The following is a 14,904-nucleotide window of genomic DNA, read 5'->3' as shown; positions in this document are numbered from 1 at the left end:
GTGCAACTGCTCCCAGCCGGAGTTCTGAAACTATTGAAGAGAAGTTTTTTGTACAAAAGAATCTGGTTTTGTTTTTATTGCAAATGGTAAACAATTGCCAATCGATGCATAGCCATTCCCATCAGTCATTACTTTTTTCTTTTCTTTGTCTGAGGCTATGAGTGATCAATCACCACACATTGATTCAAATAAGGCTCAGAGCCATTTTCAACAGCAAGTACTCATAAAACACACGCCTGTCTGCAAGAGTTTTTAACATAAATAAGACAATCTCAACCTAATGAAAACTCAAAACAAACTAGAAATATATATATGTGTGTATATAGCAAGTCTTTTTTTTTTTTGGCTTTTAACGTTGACAGCAAAAGCACAGGTTTATCACCCATTATCCCAATGCAGATGCAAATTAGTTTATCATCATCATCATCCAATTATACATATGGAAAGTAAAAGGAGATTCCCCCACCCCCTCCCCCCGTAGGCCTTCTCCCTTCTTTCCCCTCCCCCCCACCTCTGTTAACATTGAAGATGCTATCTCTTATTAACATCCACAGGAAAACAGACTTGGGAATCAGAGTTATTCAATCACAGGGGAAATAAGTTGACGCCTGAATGACTAACCCACATTAACTTTGGCAGCTACTAGACATCTACTAAACATTTAAACAAATTATGAGCTCACATAAAATCTTCTTCCAGTTCCTGCAAGGACTTGCTTGTGGCTCCAATCTGTTTATTGGATGTCATGTTTTCAGAGACCATCAAACCCTTGTAGCTCCTTAGCTCTGCTTGTCTCTCCTTTTCGAGCCTTTCCATCTCCTCCCGTCGTTTCTGCAAAGACAAACGTGGATGACTTGCATTATTAAATGAAAATTCAATTAAAATTTTATATTAGATTAAAACGAAGTGGGATTTCATTAGGAGCTCAAAAATGAAGGAATAAAATTGCTTTACAATTTAATATAACCCAAAAATGTAACTAAACTCGAGACCCAGTACTATTGCTCATAATAGCCGGAGCGCACACAAAAGTAACACAAGGTCAATGTTTCAAAGTTGAGAATACAAGAGCTAAGATAAAATGCCAACCCAATATAATAATCATAATTATGTGTCTGGTCTTCCAGAAAATAACCACAGATTTTACACAGATGTATCATCATTAAAAAAAAATAAAAAAAAATAAAAAAAACCAAAATTTCCCTCATTGTTGATCAAATATAAAATTAACAACTTTTGGTGCATTGTTTATCCTTGGTAAAAACACTAACAGAATTGCAAAAGATTGGGAAAGGCACAAAACAACAAGATTAATTATTAAGTTGCTATTTTAAAAAATTAAAACAAATACGGTTTTTTTTTTTTTTTTTTTTTGTTTTTTCGGTGGGTGGGGTTCACAACTCGAGCTTGGGAGAAGTAGACAAAAAGAAACCCACTAAGCTTGAATCTAGAGCATTCTCAACTAAAGATATGAAATTGAACCTCTACGCCATCAAGGGATTGACTATTGCCACAATAGATCATTCAATTGTCATCTAAATATTACAAATGTGAGAAAAAGAAATCCAAGTTCTGCAATTCAAAATATCCACTCTATATCACACCAAGTGGTGGTGAAGGCCTTAGTCTTGAGGGTTTGCTCCCTTCAAGGTACAAGGTTCAACACCTTATGGGTGCAAACAATTTCTTGGGGCCACACTCCCTGGTGAAAAGTTAGCGATTTAAATAGTTTCGTGTAGAGAAACTTCTGAGGGTGCAGTGTATGGGACGGGGTTTACTTTGCAGGGGTGGGTCCGAAAGGCCCTGCCTTGAAGAGGTTCCCCGACAAAAAAAAAAAAAAAATTATTTGACAAGATTGCCGAAGACAACAAGATGAACAAGCTGATGTCGTGACTGATGACATGCTACAAAGAAAAAAAAAATGGAAATTAAAAACTTGAAAAAAGTCCACATACTCCCTCAAACTATTACCCAATTGACAATGTCTCCCCAAACTTTCAATTGCGACAATATCCTTACTAAACTATCAAACATTTGACAATATCCCCTCTAAGACCAGAAAAAAGACGATATATATATATATATATATTTTAATTTTCACACCCTGAATTTTTGTTTTTATTTTTTTTTAAAAAATTGTTTTATTTTTTATTTATTTTATTTTATTAAGGGTATTTTCATCATCATTGGGAGGACATTGTCAATTGGGTGGTAGTTTGAGGGGGGTATGTAGACTTTCCCCTAAAAACTTTGTTCACTCCAGAAAACTAGAAATGCCAGGCGAATTTCAAACTTGGGAAAGGAAAAGCCTAGCAGATTTTTTTTTTTTTTTTTTTTTTTTTTTTCTCCAAATTGATATGTATCACAGATAGCACAATCTAGGTGTACTGAAAATATTAAGAGTAGCAATTCATGTTTGTGTATCAAGTTAAAGTCGTGTCGAAGCATGGATATAAGATTATATAGGTCAATCTTAACCTAACCTATTTAATTAAATTGGTCAAACCGACCCTTTAATTAAAGGAGGGTCAGACCCCTCAACACTAACCTACTAATTTTATGTTGAGTTCATAGGTCGTATCAAAACATTTCAACTCTAAATGCCAAGTTCAAGTCTTATCAAGCATAGATATAAGATTATATAGGTCAACTCTAATATAATCCATTTAATTAAATGAGTCAAACTCATCAACCCTACCCAACTAATTTCGAGCAAGATTTGCAAATCTTGTCAAAAATTGCCAACCCTAGGAAATATACAACTGCTCCCTCGGCTCGGCTCGGCTCGGGAAGATGAGCAGCCAACTGCTTTTTAAATTTTGTAATCTGAAGAGCATATGGGGATCAAAAAGTTTCCTGCAAAACTTATGCAACACCCCTATTGAAGAAAGTAAGAAACCAAAAAAAATATAAATTTGAGAGCTTAATGGTGCTATTAAAATTACCAAAGAGGATGTCATCTAAGTTTAGTCATGATATGGGTGGGCAGGGATCTAATAAAACAGCCAAACACTGCACTTATCCTGTACCAGAATAACAATTTATAGATGCAAGAAAAAAATCCTACAGCAATGAAATGGTTGATTGACTATAAGGGTGAAATGAAAACTACCACCGATCATAACATGATAACTAAGAAACAAAATTAATTTCGCAAAAAGACACTTGTTTTATTGTGGGCTTTCCAAACCTTTCCCACCCTCTATTCATGCTTCTTTCCCTTCTCTCTTTTATTTATTTATTTTATGAGTAGTTGAGACATCATTAAAACCGTAAGGCACCTTAGGTACATAAGAAGTATACATGAAAAAACACTTAATTAGAACGAGAAAAAATAACAAGAAAATCATGATAACTAATAATTAGAAAAAACAAAAATCGTCGTCCAAACATACAGATTAAAAAAAAAATGACGACTTAATTTCCTCCGAGTCCTTTCACAATCCTCAAAACTTTTGTCATTCATTTCTCTCCATAGACACCACGAAAGGCACAAAGGCACCATCTTCCACACAGCAGCATTCCGAGCACTACCAGCAATCCACCAACTCACATATAAGTCAACTACACGTCTAAGCATAACCCAAGATAATCCAAATCAACGAAGAAAACATTCAGTAAGGCAATGGAGAAGAAGATAGTCTATGGACTCCCCATTCCTTTTACACATATAGCACCTATCAACCACGATGACATCTTGTTTGCTCATATTGTCCATGGTAAGGATCTTTCCTAAAGCCACCAACCTAGCAAAAACAGCCGCCAAACACACTTCTATGGGAAGCGAAAGCCATCAATGCGAGCCAAGACATTGTAGGACCTAACAACGAACAAACCTCTTTTGGAGGGGACCCACCAAAGCTTGTCTTCACCTTCCCGTCTCACTCTAACTTAATACAACACCCTAAAGAACGAGGCAAAGACATCCACCTCCTAGTCAAAAACTACTCTAGTAAAGCTTACATTCCATTGAGTGGAGCCGTCCAAAAGCTCCATGTGAGTAGCAACAGAAGCATCCTTCACACAAGCAATGGCAAATAATGCTTCCTTAAAGGCCAAATCGCCACACCACAGATCATACAAAAAACTAACCTTTGAGTCATCTCCCACCTCAAATATGGTATGCCTAGAGAATTTCCCCCAACACTACCTAATATTCTTTCATAAACCTACCTCATACGCCCCAAGAGGCTCATTAGAACACCACGCACCCCACGAACTACCAAATTTAGAGTTCACTACAACTTTTCACTAAGCCTCCCTCTTATGCACAAAGCACCAAAGTCATTTCCCTAAGAGAGCTCGATAAAACATTAGCAAGTTCCGGGCTGCCAACTTCCTATAGAGATCAGAGAACAAACCTTAGACTAGTTTACTAAGTGATAATTGAACTCTTCGCCAAGCCCGCCCCATAATAAATCATGTTGAAGCTTCTCAATATGGTTTGTTACACCTAGGGCTGTTAAGAGAGTAAGCTGCTCGCTCGCTCGCTCGGGCTCGGCTCACATAAGCTCGGCTCGTGCTCGACTCGAATATTAAATGAAGCGCTTCATGAACACGAATCCTAGCTTGAATATTAAACGAAGCTATCTCGGCTCGACTCGGCTAAGCTCGTGAGCAGCTCGTATAAGGCTCGAATTGATAGTTATTCACATAATTCCTCATATTAATATTAAAAATTGATGATTTTTTTTTCCTAATAGCATTTTTTTATTATAAAATGATGCATATCCTCTCTTCGAAACCAAGTGCCTTACTGTATTGACTCGGGCTCCATACTCTGCTAGATAGACTAAGCAAATGCTCATATGCAAGCTGGCTTCTTGAGCAGTTTAGGAGTACTTGAAGTTTAAATTTATAATAAATTAAATAAATTAAATTAAATATAAGAGACAGCTCGTGAATTGACTCGGCTCGGCTTGATTTATTATGAGCTCAAGTTCGAGCTTGATTTTTTGGCTCGTCCTTAAGCTCGACTCGAGCTTAAGTAAAATTTAAACAGGCCAAATCCAAACAAGAGAAGCTCGCTCAAGCTCAGCTTGTTTACACCCCTAGACTTACACCCATAGAGAGATGAAAGAGGGACATAAAGTACGTAAGTAAATTGGAAGGTACTCTTAGTAAGGGTAACCCTACCACATGAATACATCATTTTTCAACCAGCCAATCGATGCTCTATCTTCTCAATAATGTCGTTCCAAATAGACTTGGCCTTGTAGAAGGCCCCCACCAAAAGACCAAGATACTTCAAAGGCAAAGGGGAAACCCCACAACCCATATTACCTGCCAATCCATCCACATCATCAACATCATCACCCACAGGAACCAATTCTAACTTAGCCAAGTTAACTTTCAAGCCCTAGACAACTTCAAAGAATAAAAACAAGCACCACAAATGATGTAGATGATTTGGGTCAGCCTCACTAGAAACCAAAGTATCATCTGCAAACAAAAGGTGGGAGATATCAATCCATGTCCCCACAAAGAAACTAGTTAACAATCCCCCACTCACTATAGCAAAAATAGTCCTACCCAACACGTCCATCACAATGACAAACAACGAAGGGGATAGAAGGCCCCCTTGTCTCAAACCACAGGAGCTAATAAAAAAATCGATGGGAGTACCATTTACCAAAACTAAGAACCGTGAAAACAAAATGAGCTATCCAAGAGCACCACTGCCCCCTAAAACCACACCTCAGCATGTACAACAAAAAATCCCAATTAAAATGATCATAGGCTTTTTCAAAGTCCAACTTGTACAGTAGACTTGGCTTCCTTGGTAATAAGAACAGAATCAAGGATCTACCTTGTAACGACCCAAGAAAAAACATTAAGACATATTTGCCCTATCACCCCAAAAGAACTAGTCAATTTGAAGCTTCCCTAGAATTCATTATAAATCCCAGTTTTACCTAATAACTAGACAATGTGAGATTTAGCACCCATGACTATCTTTATAAACCACACATACTCTATGTGGGCTTTTTTCTCATCTTTCTAATATGGGACCAGGGTGTTACAAAACTCCCCCTCTTAAATTCCTGACGTCCTCGTCAAGCCCACGTCATGCAGTGCTCTAGTACCACATGACTTGGCGTTACTAGGTGGCTCTGATACCATTTGTAACAACCCAGAGAAAAGCGTTATAAATCCCACCTAAAAACACTAGTCAATTTGGAGCTTCCCTAGTATTTATTATAAAGCCCAATTTTACCTAGTAACTAGGCAATGTGGGCTTAGCACACATGGCTATCTTTATAAACCACCCACAATATATGGGCTTTTTCTTATCTTCCCAATATGGAACCGGAGTGTTACATACCTACCCCGGATGAAAACATTCTACAACTTAGAGATAATCTTCTCCAACACCATCTTCAACCTATTTGCTAAAATCTTAGCAATAGTTTTGTAAATGCCACTCACAAGGCTAATTGGGAGGAAGTCTTTAGTATCAGCCGCCCTTGGAACCTTTGAAATGAAGGCAATGAATGTCTCGCATTAATGCTCTTTTCAAACTTCTAGCATGGAAGTCACAAAAGACCGTCATAATGTTTCTTTAAACACAACCAAACAAACTTGCAAGAACGCCATAGAGTAACCAACAGCTCCCGAGACTTTGTCACCATTCATTGCTTTCACTACCTTCAACACTTCCCTTTCCTCAAACTCTCTAACAAAATAGCCTCGGCCCCACCAATAGAATTAAAGGAAAGGTCATCCAACAAAGGCCACCAGCTAAATTGCTCAGTATACAACTTTTTATAAAACTGGACAATGTGTTCACTGATCTCCACCCAATTAGTAGAAATTGTACCATCAATCAACAAAGAGTCAATGGAGTTCCCACTCTTGTTGAAGTTGGCCACTTTGTGGGAAAACTTCATGCATTTGTTTTCATCCCTTAATCACAAAGTCCTAGATTTCCACCTCCAACTCATCTCCTCCGTGAGAATGGATCTCTCTAACTCACTTGAAGCTTCTGCCTTCTTCATTCTCTCCTTGTTGCCTAATGCTCTCTTCTTCAATGGTATCAAAAGCACATACCTCTTCCCAGAGGGTCTTTTTCCTTCTCCCTACATCATCAAACACCTCCTCATTTCATTTCTTTAAATCAAATTCCAAAGCATTGTGCTTGCTGGCCATAATGAAGCTTGGGGAGCCTAGGAAGTGATAGTCCCACCATTCTATCCACAAAACCCCTTAGACTTTAACCACATGTTTTCAAATTTGAAATACCTACTTCCCTATGAAAGTAACCACAATCAAGGAGAATCGGCAAATGATCTGAGCATAGCCTAGGAAGCCTTCTTTGGGACAAAGCTAGAAACTAAGAGAGACTCCTGATTATTCGACCAAGTATAAATACCACCAATGAGAGGAGGTCCATCAAGCCCTAATAAAAAATGAAGTCAGAGAACTCCATCATAGCTGGGTATAAGCGAGCTACTCCCGATTTCTCATTGGGGAACCAGGTGATGTTAAAATCACCCCCAATGCACCAAGGAAAGTTCAACCAAATGAGCAAGCCAACCAACTTATCCCAAAGAAGCCTCTTATCTCTGTCAGAATTAGGGCCATAGATACCCATAAAGGTAAGATGACCTTCAATGTTTTTGAAGGAAAAAACTAGGGTGAACTCCCCCACACACGTTGATCTTTTCCACCACCCTCCTATCCCACATAATCACCCCTTTGAATCCAAACAACACCAATCCACGTGATGGAAACCCCATTAACTACACACTAAACTACGAGACATGGCCTCCAACATAGTTTCTTTGTGCAAGTTTCTCATCACCCATAGGCATTTGTCGCCCTCATTTAACCCTCTCACATTCCAAGATAAGATTTTAGGCTTCATTAAACATTGAATAACCCCTCTCCTTTCCACTTGCACAACTAGAAGTCTCAGATTTAAAATCATAACTAATAGAGCATTACAACCTTTTTAACTCCCTATTGCCTTTGCTACCAAGGTTAGAAATGGAACGCGACATTTTTTGAAGACAACCCACTTCAATAACTATCAAAATCGATATAAACTGCTCCTCAAAGCCCACACACAATACCCCACAACACGATAGATTTCCTTTACTCTTTGAAAACCCACTCAAAATACTTGAACCTGAGACGACCTTATTTCCCCCACAACAACAGGGGAATAGGAGCTTAGGGGAGTACACAACGAGGCTTCCACCCAATTGAAAAGATCCACCACCCAGCAAGGATCTGAGTCAAGCACAACCTAACTATTCCTTACAACATTGCCCAATTCCATCCCAGTCAAACTAGGTAGAGGATCCACCCCCTTATCACCACGAGAAGAGTCTAGCTTGTGTGGCAATGGGACAGTCAGAGTTGTAGGTGAGTTTTGGGAAGGACCACCGGCAAGAAGATTAGGTAGCACCAGAGGCTTCAAAATCATACCCACAACTCCAAAACTAGACATAGCCACCTAATTCTTGACAAGGCTTGGAACACGGGGAAGAGACAGCTGCAAACGAGGACTAGAAAGGACCATTGGCGAAGTTTGGCTTCCTCACCAATGCAAAGGAATTGGTCATGGTGAGAAGGACCACTGGTGAAAACAGGCCTCCACCACTTAGCAACGAGATAGTCTTGGTCCAAGTCCAATCACTCTAAACAACAAGCCACATCCTTAAAAATGCACTTCAACATCTCTTTAAGGGAGCACATATCGAGACTTTGACCATAACTGCTTCTATCCATCATTGGGTAACCTTCACCGACTAAAAACCTAGGACTACCACTAGACCCAAACACTCCTTACTGCCCAATGCCCTCTTTCCCTCGAGGCAAAGGTTTGGATTCCAACACCTCTATGTACGGTCTTCCCCCCAGGAACACAGCATCAACTCCATTTGATTCTTGTCCACACTCAACAACGAGCGGCCAATAGGAGGAAATTTACAACCAAGCGGAGCTCCACCAAAGAATTTCCCTCCACAACCTAAAACACTTTGGATTCAATTAAGCACCATCTAAGCTACCCCATTGCTCAAGAGACCAAAGCAACACAAAACTTTAGCTCAACAGACACACCATCATGGTCCAATAGAACCTTGTCTAGGCCCACATACTCTGGATTGGTGAAAACCATCAGAATACCTTCTTAAAAAGCATGCCCCCTCCTCATTCCCCCTTTCCAAAAAAAGAGGGAAAAAAACATCAATCCCTAAGGGACACTTATCATATAAGGACACAAAATCTCAATTTTACCAAAAATTAGGTCCAATGGATGTTCTTCGCTAACCACAAGGATATAGGGACTCCATATTTCATATTTGATGCCATTAACGGAGTGATGGGCACATGCTTCGCAATACTGAATCATATGGAATTAGCACGATCCACGATCATATTCTTGGTGGGAATCATCAACTTTATAATGTTTTGATAACAACTCATGCTTTTTCAATGATCTTTTTTAATGATTACAACCGTGATAGGTGGATCTGGTGAATGCAAGTACAATTTCATGGTAAAAGGAGACACTTCAAGCAAAAGAACTGAAAACTGGTCATGTTCAATACCTCACAACTCCATTAAAAAAGCTTGGTGTCTTCAAGTGGAAAAGCTCGTTTGTGTAAAGATGGATCAACATGCCTTTTGCGTATGGTGCTTAACAATCAATACATACCATGCACATTAAAGTGTAACTAGTCGTCAAATTCCAGGAAGAGGTATCCTATTGCCTCCTTAAGCCAGCCTATGTAATCAAATGGAAGGGCTACAAATAATTGGATAATTAGTTGGAATTTTTGGACTTCAACTCCACTGGAGGTTTGTCCAGAAGTACACAAGCATGCTAGATAAGCAATAACTTTAAGATCTAATATCTGGATGTAGAGAAGCAAGCACTAAAAGATATGATATCTAGACGCCAGGCTTTAAGCAGAAGGAAGATGACATTGACAGTCAAACATGATTTCTAGAGGAAAACATATTTGGAATGGAAGAGATCTTCAGCACAATCAACCCACAAAACCATAGTGGTTTTTCTTTCTTTCTTTTTTTATGATGAATTTTGTTAAGATTTAAACCTTAGACCTACCACAACCCCAACCCTCACCACTTGAGCCAAAGCCCAAGTAGCACCAGAGTAGTAATTTGCACATCTCAAAAACCACATGTAGACCTCAAATTTGCATACAAATCTGTTGTGAAAGGCAGCCAAAGTGAATCCCAGCTCTATATGGGATACACGAGCAAAGCATAAGCATCTCATTAAATAATTTCCCAAAAGAAGGTTCCACTGACAGGGAACACATGTCAAAATTCTACCATCCAAAACCTCAATTTGAGTTAAATTGCAGAATGACTTCAAGGCTATTCCTTTGATACATCTAAAATTCAGAAGTGTATGCCAAAATAAGTTTTAATAGAATAATATACTTCTGTTACCATAAGCCCTATGAGGCCACTATTGGCTATTCAGGGCCTATGTTCACCCAAATAGTAAAGGTATCTCAATCTTACTGACCTCATATTGGCCAATAAGGGAAAACAATCAACAACAGAATATATGGAACTTACTTTGTCTCTCAGCTGTAGTTTCCTTTCCGCTCTTTCTGCTGCACTAACTGCTTCCCGCTCGGCTGCAGTTATATGATATAAGTAGAGACATCATGACAGGATTATAGAAGATGAAGATTAAAGTAAGACATAAAATCAGAATAATTCGTATCTGATATACATGCATATAAATAAAAATAAAATAAATGAAATAAAATAAGTGATACAGGAGAAAATTGCTAAAAATATCATAACTAGGAAGAAGACCCAAAAGTTGCACCCCGTTTTCCTCCACAAAGAGCAACTAGAGTATTAGCTTTAGAATAAAAGAATCCAAAAAGGACGCTGAGATCATAATTGTACCTTTCAAATCAGGTTTCCTTTCCACTTTTGTCCTGTTCAACCTATTCACTACCTCATTAATCCGCTTCTCCACTCTCACAGTCCGCACCTATATGCAGCATCAAATCAAAGAAAGATCTATTTCTCATACATGCACAACCAAAAAAGATTAAAAAAAAAAAAAAAATCCACAAAGAAAACTAGCATCCCAGATAACATTATGCACATGCTACAAAAAAGGAGGAGCCCACCATTTTTGGATTGTGAAAACCAACTTGACCAACATCCATTGAAGCAGTTTTCTTCAAATTGGACCAGGGAGTGTAAACAACATCAATATTGTTGACCTTGTTGCCTGCCATATAATCAGGAAAGAGTAACTCATCTATAACACCACAAAACTGAAACTAAAATTGGAAGAATGATTGATAGCCATCTTTAGTGTTAGCTAATCTTATATAATAAAACTCAAATTGGAAGAATGATTGCTAGCCATCTATAGTGTTAGCTAATCTTAAGAGTATATATGTCTGCATTTGTCTGGTATAGGATCTTATTACATGTGTGTGAACTTTTTATTTCTATACACAAAAGGTCATCAAGTATCAAAATACCCACTTCATAGTTATGAGGTAATCAGTCAATTCTTCGACAACATATAATAAAAGTATACACACAATTAAATGAACTGTTTTATAAAAAGAGGATGAATCTGAATCTGGTTTAGATTTTGCCTTGGATGGAATTTGCTTTGACAAGCTGAGCACAATCCTCCAGTAACCCTTCACTTATACCATCAATAGTCTGACCTCTGTGCAGTCTCACATAAACATGGGCTGAAGACATTTTATCCACATGGAACCTGCAACAAACAAACCCCTGCTAAGAAAAAGGTTCATAAGCTGAAAATGCAATAACCCTACTAACTTATAAACCAGGCAAAGCTCAGACAAGATTTAGAAAACCTAATTATGCACGTCTGTCAAAAACATAACCAAAACTGTTTACTGTGCGGACATGACCTAAACGAAACAAACACGCACGTACATGTTGAACTCTTCATTCTTCTTCATTTTCCCCAATTTGTTAAAACAAAAATTACCCATTTCAGTTACATAAATCGAAATCAAAATAAAACATATGAAAAAAAAAATAATTGGGGAAAATAAGAAATAGAAATATGTGGGGAAGGGTACCAAATGTCCTCGGGGAAGCCGTATTTGATGAGCTCCTCGTTCTCGAACTTGTCGAGGCCCATGAAGATGGTGTAATCGCCGATCTCTGAGCGGGCTTTGAAGTAGAACACCATGGTTGGGTTGCCTTCTCGTTTTGCCCTATTCCGGAGTGTGGGGGAGAGAGAGTAGCGAATTAGGGCTTCACGAGATTTTATTGAGAGAGAGAGAGAGAGAGAGAGAGAGAGACGTCAGAACTCGTTCAGGTTTAGAGATGTGGTCTCTTTGACGAGACTAGAGGACGTCCACGCGGAATAATGTAAAAGCCAAACTGGCGTAGACTTTGAACTAAAAACGCTGGTTGGGATTGCGTTTTCTTTACGCGTTCACTTTTTCAGATTCTCTTTTTCTGATTTTACAGCATCTCCCGTGATTTTAAAAAGGAAAAAGATTGTTAAAAAAAAAAAAAAAAAAAAAGGAAAAAGATATTATAACGCGCCAACTGTAAATTTTTTAAGTTTTTATTTTTATTTTTATTTTTATTCTCTTAGTCAATTGAAAATGTAAAAAAATTTCTAAAAAAATTTCTATCGTTAGATTTTTTCTAACTCCGTTAGTCTCAACTAAACCCATTCTTTTTCTAATCCACCAGAAACATTACTCGAAGACTTCTTGAGCTCGAACTACCTAGAACGAGTTTTTTCGTACTTTATGACTTTGTTTGGTAATGAAATAGAAAAAGATAATGGAATAGTACTATAGTAAATTTGATTGATATGAGATAAAAAAGTAAGAATATTTTATATAAAAAAAGTGAAAAAATTTGTTTTGCAGTATTTTTTTTTATTTAAATAGTAATAAAAAGTGATTGATGCGATATAAAAAGTAAGAATGTTGGAGTTAATTTTGAGAAGAATTTTTTGAGTTTTTTGGTCCAGTCTGGTCTGGCCCTTCGCCAAACACAGCCTATCGGAACGAAAGTTATCGAACCTCCTGTGCCAATTAGACACGCCAAATCCCAAAGAATTCGCCAACTGACATGCAATCTTTTCCCTTTACCCCTAATGCAAAGCCACATCAATTTATTTGCAGCCAACACCAACAAAACCCAGAAATTAAACCTTGAATACCCATTCTAATTATAATTCTACCAAGAACAGCAAATCAAAATAGTCCAAAAACCCTAAAGAAAATCACAAGAATTACACACCAAGAACAGCAAATCTCACCCAGCTCTCCCTCTCTCTCCCTCTGTCTCGTATTTATCGGGAACCAAAAAGGAAAGGAAAGAGGGATGAGAGAAACAATTCTTGTCGCAAGTCACCCGGGGTGGCCGGAAAGCCACCCTAACCCCTAGGGTGGCCGCAAGCCAACCCATAGAAGTTGGGGGTGACTTTTCGGCCATCCCTTCAAAAAAAAATTTTTAAATTTAATTTTTAAATTAAATTAATAAAAAATTAATATATTGAGGTGGCAAAACAGTGCGTTTAGTTAGGATTGATGGTATTAGGAAAAATCTAATGATATGGATTTTTTTTTTTTGCATTTTCGATTGACCAAGGGAGTAAAAATTCGAAAAAAAAAAAATTATAATTTTGGCACGTTGACTTATGAATTTATAATATATTTACCCTTTTAAAAAACATGTAATTTTTTTTTTTTTTTTTATAGAAAATGGTTATTGTGAACTTTTAATTTTTTTTTTTAATGATTTAATTTCGTACTTTTAACTTGGATGTCCAACATTTTATCTTTTTTGTTCTTTAAAATATTGTGCATAATAAAAAGTGATGATTCAAAATGTAAAAACCTATCGAACAAAAGCTCAAGCTCAATTAGGGGTGGGCAGATTAATCGGTTACCGATTACCGGCCATCTACCGGTTTCGACCGAACCGATATTAACTATAACCGTTTAACCGATATTCTTATCGGTTAAAAATTTAATACGAAATTCTTATCGGTTAAAAATTTTATACCGAAATTCTTATCGGTCTGGTCCGATCCGATTAACCATTTGTTATCGGTTAACCGTTTTAACCGATAAGAACCGGTATGGGGGAAGGCTATTAACAAAGTTAGTCTAGTTCAGTTGGTAGGGCACTAAAGCACAAGGCTCTTAACCTTGTGGTTGTGGGTTCATGCTACTACGATGGCCATTTTTTTCGCTCACACACTTAGTCATTTCTTTTCTTTTCCCAATTCCCACGCCACATATTTCTTTTTCTTTTTTTTTTTTTTTTTTTTTTTTTTTTTGCTCCTCCCACGCAGGCACACAACTATCTTTCACTGCTCACACACTTAGTCATTTCTTTTCTTTTCTTTCCCCAATTCCCATGCCACATATTTCTTTTCTATTCTTTCTTCTTCTTTTTTTTCTCCTCCTCCCATGCAGGCACGCAACTATCTTTCACTTTCAGACTCTTTCTAGTTTCTTCCTCATTTTTTTTTTCTTTCTTTTCCAGTTTTCCTTCTCACCATTGCAGGAGAATTGGTTTCTTCCCCATTTTTTTTTCTCTTTCCAGTTCTCGCAACATCTGCTCTCACAGTCACAAACCTCTTTTTTAGCATCAAAGATTCAATTCAGGTAAGAGTTTTTGCCTTTTGGTTCTTGGAGGTTAGAGAAGTAGAGAAAACTGAAGAAGGTGAGATTTAGAACTGGTTAACCGGTTAACCGGTTTAACCGAACCGTTTAACCGTGTACCGTTATAACCGATTATTCCGATTAAAATCCTTATTGGCCTGGTATCGATTAAGAAATCGTTTAACTGAAAATTATCGGTTAATAACCTGATAAGAGCCAAAACCGGACCGTTTTGACCGATACCCACCCCTAAGCTCAACATTTT

At 37.8% G+C, this 14,904-nt stretch overlaps 1 protein-coding gene across 1 annotated transcript; it reads right to left on the bottom strand.

Moving 5' to 3' along the window:
* Positions 1-281: 281 nt before the first annotated feature.
* On the bottom strand, positions 282-12,321 carry LOC132189962 (coiled-coil protein). Its single transcript, XM_059604820.2, has 6 exons — positions 12,081-12,321; positions 11,619-11,746; positions 11,136-11,239; positions 10,906-10,993; positions 10,564-10,625; positions 282-831 (listed from the first exon to the last, which is right to left on the bottom strand). Exons 1-6 carry the CDS (start codon positions 12,191-12,193, stop codon positions 679-681), a joined length of 648 nt encoding a protein of 215 aa, XP_059460803.1. The 5' UTR covers positions 12,194-12,321; the 3' UTR covers positions 282-678.
* Positions 12,322-14,904: the final 2,583 nt, after the last annotated feature.

This window comes from Corylus avellana, chromosome 9 (assembly GCF_965113065.1).
Source record: "Corylus avellana chromosome 9, dhCorAvel1.hap1.2, whole genome shotgun sequence".
In the NCBI taxonomy this organism is placed as follows: Eukaryota; Viridiplantae; Streptophyta; class Magnoliopsida; order Fagales; family Betulaceae; genus Corylus; species Corylus avellana.
Note: the sequence above shows the minus strand (reverse complement) of the source record. Positions and strands in the feature narration are given on the sequence as shown.

Coding starts and splice junctions, on each gene's coding strand:
- LOC132189962 (XM_059604820.2), bottom strand. CDS start 12,193: ATGGTGTTCTACTTCAAAGCCCGCTCAGAGATCGGCGATTACACCATC. Junction 10,626..10,905: donor AAGGAAACCTGATTTGAAAG/GTACAATTATGA, acceptor ATATAACTGCAG/CCGAGCGGGAAGCAGTTAGT. Junction 832..10,563: donor AACTACAGCTGAGAGACAAA/GTAAGTTCCATA, acceptor TTGTCTTTGCAG/AAACGACGGGAGGAGATGGA.